General features: G+C 41.8%; 1 protein-coding gene across 1 annotated transcript in view; it reads left to right on the plus strand.

Annotated features, from left to right (window-relative positions):
* LOC137256214 (GAS2-like protein 2B) overlaps positions 1–27,221 on the plus strand; it is a 92,902-nt gene that overhangs the window by 44,137 nt on the left and 21,544 nt on the right. Inside the window, exon 2 of the mRNA XM_067793939.1 lies at positions 22,020–22,127. Within this exon, the coding sequence (XP_067650040.1) occupies positions 22,020–22,127 (108 nt within the window). The remainder of the gene's footprint in view (positions 1–22,019; positions 22,128–27,221) is intronic.

Genomic DNA, 27,221 nt, shown 5'->3' on the forward strand with positions numbered 1-27,221 from the left:
TGGCCTACGGTTTGCTCGGCGCAGCTGATAGGGCGAGTTGTCGCATAGTTGATTATAACGCAACACTACCTACATTGAGTCCATTCAGTTGTATATCATATATTCTGTTATTCCCCACTAACAGTCGATATTGTCACGAATACAAATATCTACTGTGGGTGTGTTGAGAGATCTGATTGTATGATTACGATAAAGGCCGACTGGATTGTTTGTGTATGGAATGTTGTATGTTCTGATAATATGATTGCAGTACAGACCGACTGAATGTTGTTTTGAATGTTGAATGATCTGGTCATATGATTGCAGTATAAGCTGACTAAATGTTTTGTTGAATGTTCTGATAATGTGAGTGCAGTACAAGCCGACAGAATTGTTTGTTGAATGTTCTGATCATATGACTGCAATGCAGGCCGACTGACGTTTTTTGTACCGCTCTGTCGATCTTTGAGGTCCGATCTTTGAGGTCCAAGTTCACGCATAGCACTTATTGTTGTTGAGGTGAGGTGTTGTTATTGTTGTCAGGGTAGTATTTTATTGTGGTTTTCTTTGATCCATCACTGGACAGTAAGTGTCCACGAGATACAGATATGTGGCCGGACCCTGAGTAATGCACTGACTCACGGAATCAGGCCGATAACATCGCTATGGGCTAATGCATAACCTTGTGCTTTATGATCAAAGTCACACAGCTGTTATCATCTACATAAACTAATATTTTACTGTAGTGTAAATTAGTCTTGACTTGTTCAACTACATTAATGTTTTGATGTTTTTGATACTGAAAACTAACGGCGCCAATCATATCCTTCTGAACGTACATACATATTTACCGGACATAGCAGAAAGCATAATTGTTTATAGGTGTTATAATGGAATGTACTTCTGTGTTTAATGGCGTTTGTAAATTTTATGGATGATCGGAGACAGTTTGTTGGGTGTTTGCTAGCTCCCGGTTGCAGCCTGAGTGGCGTCCTAACGCGCTTTACGAGGCAGTGGAAACTAATAAATGCGACGTCCGTGTACGTCAGCGGTGTTGTATCGACGTCTTCATGGTTGTGAGAACCCTTGACTGTGATTTTCCTCAACTTGGTCACTCTCGATTACTTTTCTCGATACAAGGGACTTTGTTGTGGGCAGACTAACCACTGTAGCAACTTGATTGATCGTTGATTCACGACACTGGTTCAAAGCTTATCGTATTACCCCACTTTTATAGTGGTATTTTAACAGTCAATATATCCATGATATACAAACGTGATACGATGATAATATTTATAACGCGCCTTTCCACTCTAGATATCCAACTCAATCTGATCATATTTACCCCGGGAAAACCCAACTGCCTGTACACGACATATTTCACCGGGTACCAATTTTCTGCTATGTGAAAAGAGAGAGTTTTGAACAAACTAACTTGCCTTAAAAGAGATCACGCGTATCACATCCTCTTTGTTAGACATACACTGTAAACTGTCTACCATTACACGATGCCTAGCAGAAATAGTTCTTAGTTAGTCTAGTTTTATGACGTTTTGTCTGCCAAACTGGATGACACAAGGTGCCGTAGGTCGATGATGCTATTGTCAGTTCTCCTCACAGTACATATTGTCAGTTTCAAACGAATTTCCTTGACACTGGTCTTTGGTCAAGGAACAATGACGGCATATTGCAGAATAATATTATTTAAAAGATAGTTTCAGGACAGACGTGTGAACATAACACCATGGCGATAAAGAATAAACAGTGTCGGACCACTTTGACAAACTGTCTCGGCCTTTATAGATTGCAGTGGCCGTAAAAGGCCAAATAATTACTAAATTACGTGAATGAATCGCTGATAACATTGATGACACCAGGTGTTCGAGAAAAAAAACCCAAGTCATATTCTACTTGAAACACCCGGGTATAAGAATAGCAAGTCGATGTTGTTACACGTCGCAAAGCAGTGCTGACACCTTAAGGGGTTAACATTTTTTCCACCCCTTAGTGGTTATTGGTATTAGGAATGTGAACATGGTAATAATATATCAACATGACTTGCTGTCCTCAGATCCCCTGGCTTGAAATCAGACATGATCTTATTTCATTTCAACTCTAATCTGTGTCAATACTGGGAAGATATGTCCGATTATAGAATGTATTTACACAGGCGAACGGTTTTTCAATCATTGTCTGTTTGTTGGGATTTGGTGTCATCTACAAACAAAAGCTAAACCACGAAATGATAAGAATATTTGTTTATGTTGAATAAAGCGATTATATCGTTATTGTCCCTAAGATAACCAAATAATCTTATAAAGGAGTTGGGTTTGTGTATAAGGCGGTGATAGCATGTGTTTACTCACCAAATCGCATTTAATGAAATTGGCACATCTCGTATGTTCTGTCAGGTTACTGACTTGTGTTCGAATCCCGAAATATATTCTTTGATTTTGGAGCACCATACCTTGCTCGTTGATTGCATCAAAGAAGTTGATTACTTCGGGGTTGTCCTGCCCTATAAACACTTCGTAATGAAGCTTGAATGCTGTTAAAATGGCTATGGGCACAAATCACTCGCTTGACAGATTTGCCCTGAATATAGTGCATGGTATGTTAACAAAACACGTGTTTTGGGGTGCGTATGAATGGTGGAGTGGTTGGGTAGCCCACTGATTAAGGCGTTTGCTCGTCATGCCGAAGAACCGAATTCGATTCTCAACATGGGTGTATTGTCTGAATATTTCTAAATGCGACGTAAAACCACACTCACACACACACCTCGTCTAAATGGTAAACGCTCACGATGTACGTTATTTGTGTGTCAAACAAGAACCTTATCTTGATTTGATTGATGTAATATTTGTATTACGGTCAAATCACAGAAATACTGACGCATGCACCGGCACGCTGCCATGATGATATCTTTGACTCTTTCCCTGGCAAACCCCTTAACGCGGATTGATCTATCGATCTTTGATCTCCAGCCGGCAAGACGAGATGTTCGACCTCAGTTAGAGACTCGTGATCCTGCATCATCTGGAGGAGGATTTAAACACCATCTGTCCTCGACCTTCCGATGACCTTCACCTCACACCGGAGACTATTTGACATCATAAATATGGCATATTACAAACATAAAGGGTTATGATGTTAATAATCAGTGTGAATAAAGCTGACATCTTTTAGTCGGCTTTTTCGACATGTTGACAAATGATGTCGGGTACAATGTGTTCCCGTGTTTCTCTAGTGATAGACTGATTTGCCGGTGCATGCGTTTGTGACGGGTCAAGATTCAAGGGAAACACCTGGCATTATCACTAGTTGGTAGTTAGTCAGGACCTGCTCATGGTACTGTCGGAGACGTAGTATCGATTTTTTATTGATCTCTTATGAAACTGGAAAGGGTTTGGTCGGTTTTGTGCGTATTGTCTCTGACGTATACACTTCCATTTTTTTCCTGAACTAATAGAAACCTTACAATCTTAAACTTATTTCCAAGGAAATAAACACATTTGTCACGTTCGCTGGCCCCAAGAGGTTCAGGAGAGAGGTTGGTTTAACCCCAACAGAGGATGTCACCAAGAGGCGTATCTCCTCAAATTAATTTAGTAATTAAAATTGATTTTGAGCACATCCTGAAGGATATTGAAGTTAAAGGCATGCGAAATTTACAGCTCAGCAAATTAACTTTAAGGAAGAACGCACAGATTTCTTGCCTGCCGAGTTTTAGAGTAAATATTGAACAAGTCACAGCCAGAGACGTTTGACAGAGATTGTGTATCGACCAGTGAAGATGCATTACACATGCGCGTGGTTCGATGAAGTCAGCGCCCGGAGACTCTAACAGGGCCAGTCTTGTCATCAGTATCTGATGTGGGCTACACAACGAAATGTCTGTATCAGGTCCTTGTTTACCATCTGTTGAATCATTTGAACTTCAATATAAAAACCACTTATTCTCATTTCATGTATATGTTAAGTATGACAAAATTAAATCTGCTGAGTTAGATACTATTGTTCTTAATGAAGTCTAGGGAACATTTAAGTTTTGTGTACCCGTGAAGATGCGGGTTAGAATTGGTCGTCACACAGCCATGCATGTGAGTGACGACTAGTGGGACTGGGTAGTCAGGCTCGCTGACTTGTTTGACACATGACATCTTATCCCACTTGCGAAGATCGATGCTCATGTTGTTGATCACTGGATTGTCTGATGGAGGCTATTGCATAGCTTGAGTTGTTCGACATTAAACAACAAACCGACATACTTAGATTAGTGTTTTTTGTATGCTGACCGGATTTCGATACATTAAACCCGGACCGTTCATATTTTTCTAGACTAAGGGGCCTGTTGTGCGTGCGTGCGTGCATGATTTGATTTCGACATGGATGGAGTTTCACTCCTTATATGCGTCAGAGTCCGATGATGGTGGTTCTAATCCCAGATTCGCACTGATTGTTCTTATTGTGTTTGTTATCATCAATTGTTACCTAAGTGGCAAATGAGCTGCAGCGCACTGACATTCATTCCTCAGTATGTTGGCATACCGTGATTTTGGTAGAGTGTTCAACGTGGCGTTAACTCCAACTCACTCACTAACTCCCGCTTGGTTCTTGGTTGTGTTAAACGCAATGAATGATACTTACATTTATACATTGGTGAAAGCAAAATAACTGAACAGTTTATGCTACGGCAGTGTTTTTACTTAGCCCGGAAAAGCTGCAGGCCCAGAGTACCCAGATCTATAAATAGTTGTGGGTCCTGATCTGAATGTGTGGGCTTTAATGTTTGAATGTGGAAACAATACTGTTAGTTACTGGGGATGAAAAAACTGTCAGCCGCAAGGACCTGCAGAAAACAAAAGCTGTGGATCCGAGTGGTTTTTCGTCGGCCTCAGGCCTAGGGGCCGACGTGAATTTCGAATGTTGTTCTGTGGTTAGTATTACTCTAGCATTCGCTTACCACGTGATTCTTTTTTTTTTTTTTGTTAAATTCATTTTTTAACCATTTTTGTGGACAGATGAATCAGACTATGATTCATGACTGTCACATGTCCATATGTGTATATAATTGTAGATAGATGTGTTGTCATCTGTCAGCTTTCTCTGACACGTAGATCGTTTCCATGACAACTTAGCAATTAATACGACATCTGTTGCAGGTGACCTTTGTAAAGTGTTTGAAACAAGGCTACAGACAACTTGTGTAATTTATATGAAATAGTATTATTCGATTATTGGTATAATGCAAGAATATAATCAAACTCTGGGTTTTAAATGTGTTTGTCACTATCATACCTGGGTTAATGATTTTCACCCACTGTAACGTCTAAGATGCCTGTTTCGTCTTACCCCGCGTTCAGCAATATTCTAGCTATATGGCGGCGGTCAAATGTAAATCGAATGTGGACAAGATAATCCAGTGATCAACAACACGAGAACTGGTCTGTAACAAAAGTGTGAACTGAGTGGCAACAATGGCGTCTGGCTAACTACCCAGGATAGTTCATGCCATCAACCATTGGGTTACCTGCTTGCAACTCGTAACGACCTTACTGGTGGAATCAAAATCTTTAGGATACCAGCGAAGACCCGGGTTTGCAGTTTATACGCCACACGGGCACAATGAGTGAAACCCATTTCTGGTGGACTCTGTGTGCCAGGAACGTGTAGAATGGTTGGATTTAGAATGTGCTTAGACTACGGGCATGCCTGTCAGAAGTAAAACCCTTACTGAGTCCCTTCCCCTCCCCACACACATACACGCACATACGCACACGCGCGTGCTCTTACACACACACACGAAGCTGGCAAATGACATTCCATTGGCGTGCTGGGGTAGCCCAGTGGTTAAAGTGTTCACTCGTCACGCCGAAGACCCGGATTCGAAGAATGACGGCATGACGACCAAACGCTTTAACCACGAGGGTTGCCTATTCATGCTGGATACCCGGGTTCTATTCCCCGCACAGGTTCCCAAATGGTGTCCTCCCGCCGTGATATTGTGGAAATATTGCTAAAAGCGACATAAAACCATACTCACTTATGTTAATAAGTTCAAATGATGATTCACTAAACGAATTAAACATGATCCTGGAACAGTGCAACATGTGTAAAGTAGCTTGATGAACAACTCACTCACTCACTCACGTAGCAATAAACATCCTGACAGCTCAATAAAGCGCAAGTGACACCTCGGTAGGTGCTAAACAACCGGCGGTAGATATCAAGTTATTAATTTATGACCATAGTCTGATGTTTCGTATAACTTGTGTATGATGTATATGTGAATGTGTTTCGTCGGGTGGGCGAAACTGGATAACTGGTCATGGCCTTGTTTAATGTTCAGAAACAGGTTTCGGTTTTCTACCCCCGAAGTTCCGGTTTCGAATCGATCTTCAGCAAGCCATGCTTGTCAACGGCGACGTCTAACGGGACCGGGTAGTCAGTCTCGCTGACATTGCTGACACACGTCATCGTATCCCAATCGCGTAAATCGATGTTCGTGCTGGTGATCAATGGAAAAAAAATACAAGCAAAATAATCGTTTATTTATAATTCAAATTTGTGATTTTAAATTCAGCTGGGGATATCCAGCGGTTAAAGCGGTGTCTCATCACGCTGAAGACCCCAGTTCGACACTGACCTGTTTCGTAAAATCTATAATTTCTTGAATTCTTTGAAGTAATGGTTCGGGAATACAGCAAATTAGGACGTTAAAGCATACTCGCTCGTCGCTTGGACTCATGCACTCTCTCATTCACGGATCTGTTACACTTTCATGTAATGGAAGGGAAACATCTCAAATCTCGGTATTTAGGTAAGAAGCAATAAACCTATCGAGCTTGGTTTTATTACCCCCTATGGTTTTATTTCCCACTTCAGTAACCCTGCTACACTGATATATATACTTGAACTTGATGATCATGTCAACATGAACTCGAAGTATTTTCCGATTACACACAAAGGCTGAGCTTTCTCACACATCAAGTGAGCTTTCACGGCGGTCAAAGCTGATTTAACACGTCCCTGCTTCTGCGGTAACTGGTTGCTTGACACACACAGGCGCGGTGGGGTAGCCTATTGGTTATAGTGTTTACTTGTCACAAAACCCGGTTTGATTCCCTACATGGATACAATGAGTGATGCCTATACTTTATGTCTCCTCCGAAACATTGCTTAAATGCTTAAGCAACATTAAATCCCCGTGTGTTTTCATTCTTCTTTGAGTGAGTTGGGCTCAGTGCCGTTAGGAACCATATTTTCCTTATCTAACGGTATCTCATGTTCACCCCTGCGGAAGTCAGATGTTTACAGCTTAGATATAACTTCAAGATAAATAAAATGGTGGCAATCTGAATTTGAACCCACATACATTTAATTCATCCTGCAAGATTTCCACCTCTCATGCCCTGAAGGGGCGGTGGGTTAGCGTAGTGGTTAAGGCGTTCGCTGGTCACACCAAGACTCGGGTTCGATCCTCCACATGGTTGAAATGTGCGAAGCCCATTTCTGGTGTTCCGTGATGTAGGTGGTATATTGTTAAAAGCGGCTTAAAACTAAACTCTTTCACTCAGCCCATGAACGACATACATTGTGGTCTTTCAACAAATAAACATAGCTGAACAGGTCGACATGTATCTAAAGAATGAGTCACTGAACGCGTAACACACAAAAACCATGAGGTAATGTTCTCAAATAGTCTAGTGAGGATGTTTATACACGTCGCTTTTCACTCCCGTGTTAAGCGAGTTGTTCTGAATGTTGTCGCTTGTACTGACTGACCCGACGTGTATGAACGCAGATCTACCTTGTCAGGTGTAATGCACAGGTAAACATCTTATCGATGACCGCAGCTGACAGGTAAACAGTGTGCAGCCGATCCCAGACACCTGATAGTAGACATACCTGACCACTGGCTGACCTTTAGCTCGGAACTATGTGTTAACGCTGGCTGGTTGAATTTCGGGTTACCCGATAACCTTGAGGTACCCGGCAGTTTCATTGTAATTGTTGGGGTAAGGCTGAGGGTAGATGGAGGTGCGTTGTTACTTATCTAGTGATCTGGTCCTCGCCTATGTAAAGAACATTACTGTATCAAGGATGTCTGATTGTTAGTTTGTTTTTCATCGCCACTCTCAGCAATAAAATAATAGAACCAGGACCAGATGATCAATTGCTGACATCACTGGCATAGATCTGCGCAGTTTGGATACGGGTACATTAGTCAATCAGTTCGGCAAGTATTTGATCCCGTTAGACGCCTTTGAAGCCAAGCGTGGGTTTTTGAAGACCAATTCTACCCAGGATCTGCACGAGTGTGCAGTAAGGTGTCTCTTCTGGTCGGAGGACCTGTATTTGTGTAGGGTTTCCGTCTTCTCCAGGCGTATGTGTTCGTACGTGTGTGTGCGCATGCCTTCAGTTGCAGCTCCCAAATCATATGTTTGTTAAATTGAAACTGGAGCTTAAATGTTACCAGAAGCACATTTAATTAAAATTTTCTAATTTATTTTCAAATTAATATCCTTTAGCATGAAAAAACAGACAAGAGGGTTTACATGTACAAAGCGATGTCAGCACCAATTTCTAGGTCATAACGCAGACTTAAAATAATGCACGTTTTGTACATATGGACCGCAATAGTTCAATGCTAAGGCGGTAAGGCGTCCGCCAATCGCGCAGAAGGCCCGTGTTTGATCCCTAATGGAGGCACCTAGGTTCGGGAGGCAAGGAAGGCACTTTTGCGCAGTATCCTTGGTCAAGATGCTTAAATCCACGTCATTTCAGTTCATCCAGTTGTAAAATGGGTACCCGTGCGGATGTGCTGGCAATGTGAGTGCTCAGTTCATTGCGCCTAACAGACAGCACGACTGTATGATCCCCTAGGAGCTGACAAACATATGGAAAGCAGGATAGTATCCTATGACCGGGGAAAGTAATGTTCGTAGCGCCTGAGCAGGTAATGTGCTTGGATAAGAGCTCCATATAAGCGATCTGTTACTATCGCTGCATTTGGTCCTTTTTACATCGATGCGATGTGAAGATCTTCTCCATGACGTCACTTTTGATTTAAGACGTGAACCACTGTGGATGTACTGTGACAACTACGGCTACAGCCTCCCGCGACTGTGTACAGTCGTCGACCCAGTTCACTGCAGTGCACCAGATCGTGCTGCAACCTGCAAAAAATATATCTGCGATATTATTTTAAAGTTACACACGGCCCTGGTGCTAGAAACATGCTCATTACCATTCTTTTTTTTATCACGATCGTGTGATAATTCTCGTGTTTCTTAGCAACGAAGTTTGTCTATGACATTTTCAGAACAAGAAATGTTAATATTTCTGTCGTAGACTTAAATAAGTAATATTTGACTATGTTTGTGAAGAAAGAAAGCTGTAACCGATTTGTTTCAACAATTGATAATTTTATCCATCCAATAAACTCGTATATATGTATGGTGACGCTTAAGCACGACTCGTGGCTATGAATATCTTATAGGAGTTAATTCAAAAACAGAGTTCAGAAGAATCAATACTAAAAGTCGTTTATCGATTAACACGTTATGTACATTTCCTCGGGAAACCCTCTTTATTTATCTCATGCCTTGTCATTGTCAAGTCCAAGGGCAAATGTATTTGTCAGCACTTGTAATAGTGTGTCAAAGGCCCCATAAGAATGCCTTGATCTTCTCCCAGCGCAGGCCAAGCACGATTCTGTGAAACGTTACCTTTTATTCATAAGGGTAGGAAATAGCGTTATGAATACGAACTGTGGGTCGGTGTGGGGGGCAAAACCAGCTCATGTCCCTGACTGTGTTGGACGAAGGGTAGCCAACGTCTCACTTCCTTGTCCAATATTGTAGTCTGTCTCGCAGTCCTGAACCACATTATTATATTAATACAACGCTGCTATATGTGGAGCACATTTAGATTTCCCGAGGGCCTAGATTTTCAAAGCTCTCTTACTGCTAAGATAGACGTCGGTGCTATGCGTTAGCATAGACTAACGACTATTTTAACGCTAAGAGAGCTTCGAAAATCTGGGCCCAGGTTCTGAATCTCGCTGTGACCTTTTTTCAGTTTAAAAGGAATGATTGTTTCCATGAAAATTATATAAAGACTATATGAGCGTTAGTCTATGCACCATGTGTATATACCGTTACAAAGCAGGGGATATTGGATTTACACGATTGATAAAATGCAAAAGATGATGAGAAGGAGGAAACAGACGATAAGGGAAATTAAGGGCAAGTGTGACCGTTTATTCCATTCCTTTCAAAATGTTTCTTCAGGGTGGATATACGTCACTTTTTCTCATATGTTTTGGTATAGGCTAGTGGTTTGCTCGCAATATGGAATATATGCCCTACCTTTTGACTGGTATAACATGTCATAGTATTTCTGTCAAGCCAAATTATTCGGGTTTCTGGTGCACCGTGATAGTCATGATATCCCCCTTCCCTCCCTAGTGTGTCTCCAGCGCAAGCCATTGTGACGGTGCCACCTCCCGCTGAAAGAATCCAGCGACAATTGCCCCAGTTCTTGTTCAAATTTGGTCACAGATTATACCCGCGTCACAAGTCAATCCCTTGACAATAGAGGTCTATGAAGTTGTCCGTCGTCCGATTTAGGCTAGTATTGCTTCATGATCTGCCCACTTGTTTGCCGAATTCGTTCATACGTATTTAATCGGGGGGATACTGCTTTTTTATCTCAGAGAAACCCCATATATTATGAGGGTTGAAAGGTGTTTCAGATGTAGATTGGGTTGTCTGACTTATTAACCATGAATACACGCTTATCGTCGACAGTTCATTGCCTAGGGTGAGCTGGTGTTGGTTCGCTTTGATATATGTAGATATGATCCTCTCAGAGGGACTGAAGTATTCGCCTCTTAATGTACCGATCAGATTATAGATAGACCGTACACCAAAACTAGCACACGCCATTCATCCATTCCTGACTGAATAATTCGGTAACAGAACTGATTTTCCGTCCCCTTCCCCGACTTTGTAGTTTTCCAGCTCTATTTGAACGGATAAGTTAGGTTTAACTACACCTTTAAAAGTTACAAGGTTCTATGAAGAAGGCCCAAGAAGTTCCCACTTTGTGAAAACTGTGATTAATGGTCTGATACTGACAGACTAAGACCCATAGGTGTGTATAACTACTATTGATACGTCCAGCAGATCCTGCAACTGCCAAGGGAAAGAACTCCACATAGTGTGGTTCGACTTCGAAAATAAATGGCTTCATGTCGCTCAGTGTTGTGAAAGGATATTTTAAACTTATGAGTGAAGAAATATCAATGTCCCACGACCAGCAGATCCAGAAACGGATAAGGGAAAGAACTCTACATATCGACCTGGAAAAAAACATGGGTTCATTTCCTTCAATGAATGGATGTTATACATTTATGCAGATTAAACTGTTTGTTGATGAAATATTAATGTTCCTGTGACATTTGCCAAAAATGTTGAATCAAACTCGCATCGTACTCATCAGAAGCATTAACCACTGTGCTATCCTACCACTCTTTGTTTAAATGAATTGTTCTTATATCAGTTTATATCAGGTCGCTCAATACAACACTACATGTATTAAAGTACAACGTCGACTCCTATATCAGACCAACGCCCTCAAACGTGTTTGTGGTTCGGTAATCTTTCCCCAAACATTTCTAGAGCATGTTTCAACCCCTAGCGTTCCCGGAAGCCACACCCCAGTCAGTTTACTCTCAAACCCTTTGCAGGACATTTGACCACAGTCCAGCGTGTCACTGCAAAACACTGTAACAACATCCAGCGCTACCCATAACACTTTCCTTAATCTTTTCATCCCCTGCCCCCACACTCACTATCTCGACAACCAGAGCGTGATGACATTTGGATTAACTTTATTAAGGGGTATATCCACCTCTTCGGCCATGTTGGCGCAGACTTGTCCGTAGAACAGCGGCGTAAGCCCACCAGTTACTGACCGCTCCGTTTAACAAGGACCTAGCCCCATGCGGATTACATCTGATAAATATTTGATTTATGAATGCCTACTGTGGGAGAGCTTGATAAGTATATACTTGTATGACCAGGCGTAGTTGTAATTTCGCAAACTGGTCGACGGTGTGACACAGTCAGTGCCGTGGATTCTCGTTTTTAAGAGGCTCTGTGTAACTGACTGCTACAATTGACTGTACACATCGTAAAGCCATAAAACAACACGGGTTTGTTGACCGTCAACAAAGAAGCAGAAATAGTGTTCCCGTCTCCTGTAAACAAATTTGTAGCAGGGGATAGCGGAAAATGAAGCTAAGTTTGTTGTCAGATCAGGGTTTAAGGCCAGTGCAGGTAATTGGTGTAACTTGAGGTAGGGCAGATGATAACGCTCAGGTAATCGTGTGGAGAATCTCTTAACGACATTTCACCACGTCTAGCGGAAATGTGGTTTAGTCACCCCATGCTGATGACTAAATGCTGTCTCACTGGCGGAATAACTGATAGATTCTAACGGTAAATGAGAGGTTTCATGACGCTGAAGACCCATCTTGTATTCTCATGACTACTGATCATAATTACTAATGGAATCGAACCATAGTTGCAATTAATAATCTTACTCTTCCCATCATCATCATCATCATCATCATCATCATCATCATCATCGCCATAATTACCAGCTTACCTGCATATGGGCGGTCATTGACCTTTGCGAGAACATGTGACAGAAGTGCTTTCTAGTACATCGGGTATATGTCATTCTGCAAACAGACACAACAGTTTCAAGGACCTGCCATGTAACTGAAATTGTATTTATATGGATAGAGTGTGGAGATGGGTAGCCGTGGAGCCTGCACGGATTGCGTCTCTTTGTGTTCTCAAAACCTCCATTGTGAGTTCGAATCCCTCCATTTGCTCTGATACTGAAATGGTCTTCATCAACTCATTCTAGTCGTGTGAGGGGAGTGACTGTGAGGCAGTCAGTCTTTATGACATGGTTGATGTACGTCACCGTAGCCCAGCTGCACGTGCCGATGTTCATATGTCAATCACTGGTTTGTGTGAAGTCGATCATCTCTGATCATATAGCGTGAATAATCCGGAGTGCGAAGTTAAATTACGAACAAACACCACATATCAATTCAGTTCTTGTAAAGATTATATGATATTTGTTTCAAAATTCTAACACGTCAGTGATATTTAATCATGTATCTCAGTTTCCTTGCGAGAATGACAACCGAGCAGGTGTTATACTTGGAACGAGTTAAGAACCCGTTTTGCACATTACAACACTTTTATAAGCCCAGACTTATTTCGTTTGGTTATCCGTTAATCCTGGCGCGGTCTCAACTTCGTCATAAAAATCAGGTGCAAGTGTCCAGTTATCACGTACAATGTCAATCTGACCCCGTGTCACACCGCCGGTCGTTTTATCACAGCTTATAAATTATGCATAATAGAACCGAGAAGCTCAGTGTTATTGGCGGCAGGCGTGAAGGGGTTATCGTCTTGACGATAGAAGAGGGTGTTGATAGCGGCGGGATGGCTCGACATCAGCCAGGGGACATGATATTCCGTGATATGGAGACCGAAGATAACCCACCTACACTGAGTGGATGTAGCCGTTATGAATTTTATATACCATGGTTCTACAGTAGACATGGCTACCTCGAGGACACTACACAGACTGAAGATAACCCGTTTAAACTGATTGGAAGTAGTCGTGATGTCTTTAATATACCGTGGTTCTCGAGGATTTCACGCAGTGAGCGATTACAGCCCACATATAGTGAATAGCAGCAGGCATTTGGAGAGACACGACTTGGTTCTGCACCAAAAATGTCTATCTCAATACGTTCACGTTGTGAACATGTTGTGTGATTGTCAATCCTGAGCCATGTTGTCAAAACACTCGTCAAGGGTCGGGTCGTCAAAGTTTTATCTATAGGACCCTATCTAGTCTACGGATCTATCTGACATGCATTCTGTTTAATCTTCGTCACGATAATCTCCTTATATAAGTGACTGAATACCCAAGAAGACTCAGGTTAGCATTGGCCCTCAACTACCAATGCCTGTCATGAGAGTGAGTTGGGCCGCCTTCATAGTCCATCAGTATGACGCGGAGGACATAAGAAATTGGCCGCCTTCATAGTCCATCAGTATGACGCGGAGGACATAAGAAATTGGCCGCCTTCATAGTCCATCAGTATGACGCGGAGGACATAAGAAATTGGATTCACGCGTGAAGTGTCCATGTGGTGGAGCGAGGTTGTCGTGAGAATCGACTAACGGGATCAGCTGGTTTGACTGACACATTTCAACGTATCCCCATTACTGTTGATGCTTATGATGTTAATCACTGGACTGTCTGGTCCAAACTCGATCATTTTCAAACAGTGGTGGAGTAGGTGGAGTATTGATGAGAGCGTCGCTAATTAACAGTGAGTGAGTGAGTTTAGTTTTACGTCGCACTTAGCAATATTCCAGCTATATGGCGACGGTCTGTAAATAATCGAGTCTGAACCAGACAATCCAGTGATCAACAACATGAGCATCGATCTGCGCAATGGGGAACCGATGACATGTGTCAACCAAGTCAGCTAGTCTGACCACCCGATCCCGTTAGTCGCCTCTCACGACAAGCATAGTCGCCTTTTATGGCAAGCATGGGTTGCTGAAGGCCTATTCTACCCCGGGACCTTCACGGGTCCGCTAATTAACAAACAAACAATAACACACTGAATACTCTTGATGTCCTACACAGATGATGTTGTTTTTCTACCTAAAATCGCTAGGGAACTGCTCTCTTTGATATGATGTTATATAACACAACGACTACATTCACGTTCTGTCCCCGTAGTCTTGTTGTTAGTATCTCCCCGGATATCATTCAGAAGACTGTCAACAGAAGCTGCTTGTTGATACCCTGCCTGACAGTCGACATGCGGATCATGGTCGTCATGGAGCCGGTATATTGTGTCTGTATGTGGTATCCATGGTGTGGCGTGGATTCACTTGGCTAGCACTATAAACACGGCATTTGCACTCACGGACGCACGCATGCACGCATGCACGCATGCACGCATGCACGCATACACGCATACACACTAGCACGTTGCTATACATTTACAACATGTCCTTAACTGCCATTTCACGATTGTATATCTTATGTATGGCTTAAAACAAAATGGAGACTGAATTCGAAACGAATAACCTACAGCTGTGACAGAAAGTATTGACAAGCTCCATGTTAATATACACTAAATTGCTTCGTAGCCAGTCCCTCGACACCCACGTATGTGTAATCTCTCTTGAATAGACAATAACATTCTGTGCGCTTCACACAGACATACCCAGTCAATCAAGTCTATATCCTTATAAATAGACAGTATATGTTGTTCTTCCAGCTTATTTCACGCTCCACGCTCCTCACAGGATATGCATTGTTGGAGGCATCGCACGTATGAAAAAAATAACCCCACGGGAGTGGAATACAGTGTTGGGAGTTCAGGTTTCATTCAGAATTACTCACAGACGAGCCAACGCGAGGAGCTGATTTAACGGGCTTGACAACAGTAGTTACATTAGCGGTTACAAAGGAAATTTTATTCAGATGTTTGCCAACGCAGGTACATTTTCAGGGTGCATAACAAACAATATGACGCGTCTTTGAAGCCTTGTTACGAGACCAGGAAACTTACATTTATGATAATTGCGACCGGTTTTGCAACATCGGCTCAGATCATATAAGTGAAGTATTTGGATGACGTGAAAGGACATGTTTGACAGTCTTGCCTTTGTTGTATTAAAAAATATTTCGTTTTATGTGTTTTTTAAAACAAATTTTACAGTGAATTCTTGTTATAAGACCACCATAGTTGATTATTAGAGGTTTTGTTTGGATATTAAGCTTGGCGCAAGTATAAAATGTAAATATAGGTATAATGTATTAAGATTATGTACGTCTACCGATGTAGTTGGCAAGTGTACATGCCCAAAACAAGGTTACATTTTATTTCTAAGTGGCACGTTTATCTGTGGTTAATAAGGTTATTGGAGTTACCTCCCTTGAACGAGCTGTTTCCTTCAGAAGGCGCTCAGGCGTGAGGGCCTGTCTAGTTTAAGGAGCCAACATTATGTTATCGGTTAGACCGCTCATAGTGAAATATGTCCATTGTGTCTTGACCTATTTGAAAATAATACAATCAGATATTATGATATATTCCCCTAGTTGTGTTGTTTCAACATGCCCAGTGCCTCTATTTGTATATATTATTTTGACAGAAACAGAGCATTCCTGTTAAACTGGAAACAAGCCACAGTGAGATGGTAGATTCACAACCTGAGGAAATGTGAACCTGTATTATGTAGAGCTTTAGCAATGTGGAAGGTGCTTGGTGGAAGTACATTAATGCCGTTCAGGGACTGTGAGATTTTATGCTGTGAAGAATAATGTATGGCTGGTAGCAACAGCTGCCCAGGTTTAACATTAACACCAACAGAATTGTATCATGTTTTAGCGTTTAGCCAAATGTCATCTGCTGGACGCGCCAACTAAAACCTACCAATATGTGTCAACGAATATGTAGCGTTCTGAATGGGGTGTGTTCCTGTTATTTTTGTGCGGCTGGTAGTCCTATGAAAAGGATATGTAGTTTCTTTTACGCCGCATTTAGCAATATTCAAGCAACATGGCTTTTGTGTTTAATGCGTCTGGACCAGATGATCCCGTGAATGTCAGCATGAGTGAGTGAGTGAGTTTGTTTTTGTGCCGCTTTTACACCAGAAATAGGCGTCAAACAATGCACTCGTTGGGAATCGAACCCGGGTATTCGACGTGACAAGCGAAAGCTTTAACCGCTAAGCTACCCCATCGGCCCGACTATCATCATGAATACTGATATAAGATTCAAAACGCGAATGTAGGGGAATCAGCTCGCTTGGCACGAGGTATCACTTGACCAATCCATACACAACACAAAGCCTGAGTGAACAAAAAAGGAGTCTATAACACAGTCACCGAAATCATTTGTGACTGTCTGTCATCCCTGTTGTATACATATTCCCGCAGTCACAGATAATCGCACATTCCCGCAGTCACAGATAATCACATAATCCCGCAGTCACAGATAATCGCACATTCCCGCAGTCACAGATAATCGCATATTCCCGCAGTCACAGATAATCGCACATTGCCGCAGTCACAGATAATCGCATAATCCCGCAGTCACAGATAATCGCACATTCCCGCAGTCACAGATAATCGCATTTACTGATAAAGCCTGTGATGACGTTACTGTTGTGAACTTAAGATTAAATGATTTAGATTGACCAAAACATCATTTCAGCAATATGGTATGTAAACACACATTACAGATAACCGCACTGCACCTTGGCTCCGTTAGCTGAAGAGATATTGGTCCTGAACTATGTCCGATGCTCGTTGTCGAAGTGACCCTAAAACATTTCAGTGTCATGAAATCTGAAGACTTAAGACATTTTCTCCACATAAGCAAACGCTTACGATGACATGCATCAACCACGTCAGCGAACCTGAGAATCGATCTCTGTTACAAGTAATCTAACTATTAGTCTTGTGATAAACGTGCTCTTACGGGATCGATTCACAATGTGTGAAGCCCGTGTCTGGTGTTCCCCGCCATGATATTGCTTGAGTACTGCTAAAAGTGGCGAAAACCTTACTCGCTCGCTTCAACATTTTCATTCATACGTGTAATGAGATGTTAAACATTTCAAGGATATCTTTGATAACGCTCTTGTGTGAATCGCATAGAAGCAGGAAAAGAAATCTGTAAAAAATGCTAGGGTGCAGCTGCCCCCCAGTGCATCCAGAGTTTCGCGGAGAGACGTCGGCACGTATACCCTGGAGATATCGAGGATGGATCGCGTCATACTACTGCCATGACGTTCAAACCACACGATTCTCTCAGAGTAATCTGTCATGGTTTTGAAGAAGAGATAATATGATTTCATGATTTCTTCTTCAAATTCAAATAATGACATTCAAACAATAGACTGATTTATCTGTTTCGCTATTAAAATTCGTATTTTTTCAAGCTTTCTTAAATGACTTGTGTGACCGCAATTAGTCTCACAGTCTCTGAGCCATATTATTTTCCCTTCACACTTGTCCTCCGTGCAATACTAAAGCCCTAAATAAAGCAGATTTCCTCAAATAATTTGTTATAATCAAATTTATATATATTCAGAGACTAAGAGAAATGTGCTTTGAAAGATCAACTAGCTAAAATCACAAATGGAAGGGAGGTAACTCTCTCTGTACTCGCGAGGTGGGTATTAGGCGAGGCGTTTGTAAAATGTCTCTGACACTTGACGTGAGATCAATTGACATTGAATATTTTCATGGATGTGGTTTAAGTTTGGTGATATACAAATTTGATTGTTATTGACATAGTCTGGCCCCATATATAGTGTCGCTAGCATGAAAGTGCCCCTTCGCTCAGCACTGACTCGGCCTCTGCAACGCAACACTAGTAACAGCGCCACGTTTGATATTGGTTAGGTTGGTTTGCAATTTAACGCTGCACTCGGCAATATTTCAGCTATACGGCGGCGGTCTGTAAATAATAGAGTCTGGACCAGACAATCTAGCGATCAACATCAAGATCACGTTTGATGCCATAGCGTACACATTACCTCTTCTCTTTGTGTCATTTCGATCAAGGTAACACGGCATAAATTGTTATGTTTTTTTTGTTTTTTTTTTGTGCTTTTTTGACATGACTGAAATTCTGCATAGCAGGTTAAAGTGGCGTTAAACTTTCCACTAGAAACAGTAACAAAAGGTAAAAAATAAAAAATATAAGAAAAATGAATAAATGAAAAATTAAAAAAGTTATAGTAAGGAAATACAGGATACAAACTGTCAAATTATTTTTATCGGGAATAAATCACGAGATACACCAGGTTATCGATCCACACGCCACCTCAAGCTCAAGCAGCTTGGCGACATCGTCTTGACATTCATCCGCAATCATTACTGATCACATCGATTGATTCCCAAAGTGACATCGATCCCACATCTTGGGTTTTAGCCCATATCTCTGTGTAACTAGTACGCCCAGAATATCACCAATACGCTGCCAGTTTTAGACCAATCAGCGGCTGCCATATGAGAAGGCATTTGCCGTATAGACGTGAATTATGCACGACACAATTTGCTGCATACTGTGTTATGAGATATGAACCTGCCACCCGGCACCAGCGACCTGCCACCCGGCACAGAGTACAGAGAGCTGTCGGTGCACATGGCAGGTTTAGCGCCATGATGCAAGAGGAATATTGCTTCAAGCGTCGTAAAACAACATTCGTATACGGATAGGTCCAAGACTAAAAGTTATCGGAGTCACCCCTTCAACAAACAGCCCACCATCTGCAGATGCCATTTTATTCCTACACCGATTCTTGGCAACGCATGTTCATTTCATGGTTTTAGTAGGGCGTGGCTTCTTTTGAGCATCGTTGGAAAATGCTGTAATTTTGAAACAATATCTCTTGCAATTGATACCTCACAGTTTGCACTTTCTGGACTTACGGTAATATGTGGAAATTTATGTGATCTGATTAACTGCTTGGGATCGTCCTGGAGCAGTTCACTGTAAAGAAGAATTCACTATAACCAGGAACTCACTATAAAGTGGAATTCACTATAAGAGGAACTTCACCATTGCGAGGAATGCAGTATGATGCGAAATGTGAACATGATGCGGAAAGACCATATGATGTTGATATTTAATGTTTGGAGAGGACATGCAAGGCGTTCAGCTAGTCGTGTCCTTTATTCGCATTGTCCACATCAAGTGACCGCACTTTAAATAATGTGTGTTAAATATTCAGTGAAATGAAAATATTTGTCGGCAATATTGACATTTCTATGAAAACAAAAATGTGTAGAGCCATATCCGTTTTGAGTGAAGAAGAGAAAAAAGTGAGTAATGAATTTATCAGGTTACTATTGCACAACCCTATTAAGTGATAACGCTAAATTTACCTTTTCTATTTCCTACGTCTAAAAGAATCCGTTTCGGCACACAATATGGAATGGCTATTGTCATTCGTTAACGTTTCATATTCATATTTGGTTTCTTTGGATATACTTTTAGTTGCCCTTAAATTTGGGATTAAGAATTGAGAAAATAGACGTTGTGGCGTCACATTAAAAAGTGAGTTCGACAAATGGACGGGGGTGGGGATTGGGGTTCAGGTGCAAATTCGTCATACCACAGACCCGGGTTCGACTGCCTACATGGGTACAGTGTGTATCCCATTTCCACCGTAATATTGCTGGAATATTGCTAAAAGCGACAAAAAACCGTACTCACTCACTCACTAAATAAATAAAGAGAAAGCGTTGACCATTATCGATATCGATCGATATTTGTTGTGAGAGTTGCGTGCTAAAAAGTTTGGAAACGTAATTACAATATAGTATCATAATTCAATATGGCTGTGCTGAAAATGAATCACCTTTGTTGCAGGCATAGCGTTTCACATTAATATTTCATAGCGATAATGCGTTTGCTGTACTTTTAAATTTCTCACGCCTTTGAAGCAATAAATTATATATGACAGTGAGGAGGTTATCTTTCTCTCTTGAAGTGTCCTGTGTCCGGTGTCCCAATCACGGCTAGCCTTACAAAACGATAGCGAGGATGAATCATATGTCTGACATTCCTAATATTGCGTTGCACATTTCAAGTTAATTGAATGTTAAAACGCCTTTGGTGGCATTTCTTTTTAGTTGCTTTAGTTTGCCTTGTTTCACGAAAAGATCAGATGGCCTTAAAAGACAAATGAGGATATTCATTCTCTGGTGCTTGACTTTAATCTGTTATATTCAGCCCGCTTCTGTTATCAGATAAATTTTGCATTGATGTTCTTCTCCAGTTTTCTACAAGTGTTTCTTGTTGAAGAGACACATCAGCAGCACTGGATACTCTGAAACAGATGACCTCAAACTTTGAGACAAGTGTTCATAACGCGGAATGATAAATCCAGATAATTTCACACCCGTGTGGGACACCGGATGCCAAGTCCTGTTAAGTGCCATTCTGGATGCTGAAGTGCAATACGTTAGATGCCATGAAGTTTTAATCTGGTACACGGATGCCAATTTTTGTTTTTCGGGTTTATTTTTGTCTCGCAAAGGGTGACAAATCAATAAAGTATTTAATAATGGTCAAGTGGCCGTGTGTTCGACGCTAAAACAATCGATGCAATGGTTCTCGCCACGGCAGATTACGTTCTCGGAGCTTTACAACTTACCTGGAGGGGTAGTGACTTAGCCGAATGGTTAAAGCATTCGCTCGTCAAACCTAAGATCCGGGCTCTATTTCTCACATGGGTAAAATGCGAGAAAAACATCGAACCCGGACCTTCGGCGTGACGAGCAAACGCTTTAACCACCTGACCACCCCACCGTCGCATAATTTACTTAAACCAACTCTGTTCACCGGTATAACTCGTGATCTTTCCCCCTCCGTGCGTTACCATGTCCGCGTGTTACCATGTCCAAAATACTACCGGGGTATTCATTATTTCATTTTGTTAATCGTGACTTGCCATGAATAGCTGCAAATTGCCGATGCGGTTTTAAGGAATAATTATTTCTTAGATTGAAGCACGCGATAGACTTTTGTTCTGCTCTCTGAAGCTTAACGCCTACAAACAATGTCAATTTCACTATCTACTTGATTATTGTCCGCCACACGTGCAGCACGCGATCCCCCAGGTGTGTCAGTGAGATCACGTGCGGGTTTATATCGAGTGGATACATCTTGTTTGGCTCCTGTCATACTTACCATTGGTCGTGATTGTGCATTGCTAGTTGTTGTGTTCTGATCAGTTGATTAAGCGTAATTTCAATTCACTTTAACCCGAATATGACAACTTTACTCAATTGATCTGATAGATATGTCACATGACACGGTCTATCGACTCTTGAACCGAGCTTGGAAGAGTTTAACTGATGTGACGACGGAATCTTTAATCTCTCAACAGGTGCGCGAGTTGGTGGGGAGATGTTCCTGCCCAATACAGTTTCAGCTGATCAAGGTCGGGGAGGGAAAATACAAGATTGGCGACTCCCAAACTCTCATCTTCGTCAGGGTAGGTCAAAGTTTCCTTTCTTCTTTTGCTAATAAAAGTCACTTTACCTGTTTCTAAACGTGGTTTGGGCGGTGAAAACACGTCTCATGTTTCTTTGTTTGTGTGTTTATTGTTTAACGCTAAAATCAGCGATATTCCAGTTATATTTATCTGTCTGTAATCAAATTTGACCAGACATCATGACTTAGTAATATCATGAACATCGACATCGCACTTCGCTTTTCGAATATTGTACATTCATTAACCAAATCAACGTGCCTGACCAGCCGATTGCCTCTTTCAGTGACGTCTCTTGATTGGTTTAACGGAAACTGTCAACAGTACCGCCTTTCTTAATCGAAAGTGGGAATGTTCTAGTTTTGTATTTTGAAACTGTTGGTTGAAACGAGTCGTGAGGGTATGTTATGTAACGCCGCATTCATAGCAGCTCAACAGCTTGAACATGTTCGAGTCTGGACAAGACTAGCCAGGTGTTGACCCTAATCACTGCCGTCGGGGAACAGTGACCCCAAATCAACCAAGCCCGAGAACATGATCTGTTTACTCCCATCACAACAAAAATCTCTTCCCATGCTTCTGACCACCGGATTGTATGGTCCAGACTCGATTATTTACACACCTTTGCAATGTGGCTGGCACATTTCAGATTGCCATGTCGCCAAAAACTAACATACACCTTGAAGTGTGCGGCGTTAGACAATAAACAAAGCCAAGCTTATATTATGATACTTATGTTTAATTGTAACAATTGGAAGTTAAACTTTGGTTGAAGTGTTTAAAAGAAGGCATCGGCATTTTACCTTGAGACGGTGTATGGCTCGCTAACTTGATCGATGCTCATGATGTGAGTCACCGGATTGTCTGACCCAATCTCGATTATTTCAGACTCGTCATATGCCTGGAATATTTCCCAATGCGCAGATAAACATCAAAGGAAGAAAGAAACGAAAACATCACATCAAATAACTGACCCGTGTAGATCCGGGTTATGGTTAGTCAGACTTGGCTGACACATGTTATAGTATATCAGCTGCGTAGATCACTGTTTGTGATGTCTGGTCCAGACTCAAAGAAAATGAAAAAAGACCCTCTACTCCCACCAAACAATCAAACCACCACCAACAACAACATCAGCAGCAGCAACAACAAAAACAGCAACAATAGAGACGCGCTTCATTCTGTCGTATTTTTTTCTTTTACTATTCTCTTAACAACAACTAATGTGTCGAGGGTCTCCTTTCACCAGGCAACCTTTACTAAGTCTTGAAGGGCATTTAGAAGTGAAATAACTGATGAAGGAGTAAGCATTAACTCCGAAACGTTGTGTTCTCATATAAAGAAGTTGATATCCATAAAAATCTTCATTCTTAACCTTTACTAAGGTTAACCTTAACTCCCATTCATTAACATTGCGCTAAGGTTACCCTAGTGACTTACGATCACCTTAGTGCTTTGTGAAAGGACGCCCAGTACCAGAACGGCCGTTGACCCACAATGCGTGGTCACTACTGCGCAGGTTGACCACGGCAAATATTCTCATGCCTCGTGTAATGTCTTTTGACTTAGTGTAAACACATATGACTTTCCATGCATTGCAAGCTGATATGTTCACAGTGTTCGTATACATTTGTCCCTTTAGAGAATTCCCTTTGTTATCTGAGGATAAGGATTACTCAGGTGCAAGATAATCTCGACCACCCAACACTACTTCTGTTCGCTCTGGTGTAAGTAGACTTGGTGAAACTCTCTTAGACGCGCGATTCGTCTTTCCAGGGTGTGCCCGAATCCTATGATCACCAATTCGAATCCCATCCAATCCGCCATGGTTATGTTTCTAGGTTAGCTAGCACTAGCTATACCCGTGTTTGTAAATTGCCCTTCGGGGTAGCCCAGCAGTTAATGTTCTCTCTCGTCATGCCCTGAGTGGGTATAATGTGAAAAGACAATTTTTTGCATCACCAAACCCCTCCACCCATCTCCCCCTACCCCGATGTTATTAGTGAAATATTGCTCAAGGCGGCGTATACCTTATTTACTCACTCTCCAAAAGGGAGTAACGGCTAAAGAGTTAGAGGACCATATCTGGTACCAACCACCATTTCATACATGGAATATTGATCAGGGTGACGTTAAATGACGTTAGACCTCTCCCTGTGGGTGAAATGTGAGAACGTGCCGTGTTATTGAAGAAAGTTGCTGAAAGCGCCCAGAAATCATATTCACCCAATTATATACTGATAAATAGTCTGCCATTTGACATCGCATTAAATATAATACCGATATTCAGTTTAAGACCGAAGACAAATATGTTTGTCTTTTTAAGATATGTGTCGAATAAATTGCACGCACGAGACGTAACTGTTTGAAATGGAGACTGAATCAAGTCCAGGCCAAATGTGATCCATCTCTTTGACTCTCCGCCTTTCCGTCTCATTGACTCTCAAAATGGCTTCTGTCAACGCATTGTTCGACGCAATCATTTGTTGTGAAACCTAGAAATGTTCAAATTCTCCTGTGATTGGCTCGCTTTCCATTCTGTCACAGTCTTGACTGAGATGTTCTCTCCGGCTAAAGTTATAGAGTTATAATCAAGACAGACAGATATTTTTTAAAGATATGTATAGTGCTCAGCGTTGTGTGCCTAAATTACGTTTAACTGAGTTTAGTGTAGTGTATGTGAGTGATTGAGTATGGTGTAACGCCACTTTTATCAACATCCCAGCAATGTCACGACGGGGGACGCCAGAAATGGGTTTCACACATGGGGAATCGAACCCGTGTCATCAGCGTGACGAGCCAACATTTTAACCACTTGGCTTCCCCATTGTGTCTGTGAAGGGAAATAAAAACAGTTATGTAGGAAAAACAACCTACTGTTTCTTAGCATTCCTTTTTGTCCTCGAAAGAGCTCGTTGAATACTTAATGTTCGAATGATATTTTAAAAAATTACTATTGCTAAAATGTTACTGTTATAGAATTACTTTTGAATTAATTAAGTTATTATCAATCAACCCCTCGTGTTGTAAATTTGTCTCATTAACCTTTTCCGCTGACGGTGTAAATATTAGGATTGAAGACACCGATCAGGTCCAAAGTATTGACACCCCTACCCCCGACTACCTCCCATCCCCATACTTTCCATGAAAAACTACTGGACATCATCATGTAGCACAACTATCCATCACCCTGACCTCAAACACCTGCTAATTACAACCTATCTGACTGTGACAACACCATCAACGCAGCCTGTATTGGTACAGGGGCGTGTACCTGTTTGGGGGTGAAGAGGTCATGGTCGTGATGTTTGTACACCTAATTCCTTGTCATACCATGTGTGCCGTTTACCTGTATAGGGCGGCTGAAATGTTTCTCCTTTGTCAGATATATGTTATAGCTTCATGGCCACTTGAGATGGGGCTGGTGGTTTCAACGACATATTTTATTTGTTGGGAAGAGTTGTTTCCACTAACTATGCCAGGATCCGTTGATGTTTGGATTTGAATTTATTCTCTAGCATTTTGATATACATAGATCTGTGTTTTACCAGGTTCAATTTAGTCTTTCATCAAAATCTCACACAACGTAATATACCTGTAATCAGCTTCAGATCGGCCAGTTAGAAGTTTCAAGTCACAATAACCAACTGTGATCGGAAAGTCAGAGGTTTCAAATCACATTAACCACCTCTGATTGGCCAGATGTTTCAAATCACATTGACCACCTTTGATTCAAACGGCTGATTTGATTCCGAATAATTTTTTCTGTTTCATCAACATGCAGTCAGCATACAAACACAGTATGTTCATATCCGAATTGCGTGCATTGCGATTCGTTGCCCGTGCAGTCACAACATACATGCTATTGTATGGGAACTGAGTGAGTGAGTGGGTTTAGTTTTACGCCGCACTCAGCAGTATTCCAGCTATATGGAGCCGGTCTGTAAATAAGCGAGTCTGGACCAGACAGTCCAGTGATCAACAACATGGGCATCGATCTGCGCAATTGGGACGCGATGACATGAGTCAACCAAGTCAGCGATGCTGACCACCCGATCCCGATAGTCGCCTTTTATGGCAAGCATGGGTTGCTGAAGGCCTATTCTACCCCGGGACCTTCACGGGTCATATGGGAATTGAAAGAGTGTGGATATACGTGATTGGTCATGTTGACGTTCTGCTTCCACCAGGCGCCCTAGGGTAGCTAAGTTGTTAAAGCGTTCACTCGTCACGCTGTAGACTCTGGTTCGATTCTCCACATGGGTACAATGCGTGAAGCCTATAGTTGGTGTCTCCTGTCGTGATATTGTTGGAATATTGCTAAAAATCGTAAAACAACACTCACTCAGCTCCCGCAATGGTACGTGATTAAAGGCAGTTTATGGACTCCCTCGCTTCGGTCTCCGGGTGGCCGTAAAACAGCCATTATGTGCACCCGTAACACAGCACGCTGGATCAGATCGCTTACCTCTGTTGACAGTATACAACACCACATGATTCAATGCCGGCACTTTGAGGTGTAACACAAGCCTAACGTTCCAACATGAGCGTGCTATAAATCAAAGAATCAGTACATAATCGGATCTGGCACTTATGGACCGGAGCTACAAGCCAGAGATTGGTTACGTCAAGTGAGTGAGGACGTGGGGTTCTAAGCCGCTGTTGGCGATATCCCGGCAATGTCACGGCCGATGATTATAAGAAAAAGAAAGCAAATTCTTTGAAGTTGCCGAATGAGTGTTGCTCTAAGCCACATTGACAATATTCCATCGATATGGCGTCAGAAGACATTAAGAATGGCCTTCCCTTAATTTTCTCATGTGGGAAGTGAGCCCAGATCTTCAACGACAACAGAGAACTTGAACTGCTTTTGCACCTGCCTTTCTTTGACATTGCCCAACAACATCATTGCCAACTAAACTGGATTTTATTGTGAATAGGTTTCTGACCTAAGTGTGTATTGTAATAGATTTAAACAAATACATTTTTTTCAAATGAATTTAAAATAAAATTTAAAACATACGGACTATGGGTTCCATTACATGAACACAACACAAACGTGACTGGCCTGATTGCATGATATAGATAGACCGTCAC

The sequence above is a fragment of the Haliotis asinina genome, chromosome 1 (assembly GCF_037392515.1).
Source record: "Haliotis asinina isolate JCU_RB_2024 chromosome 1, JCU_Hal_asi_v2, whole genome shotgun sequence".
NCBI classification, from domain to species: Eukaryota; Metazoa; Mollusca; class Gastropoda; order Lepetellida; family Haliotidae; genus Haliotis; species Haliotis asinina.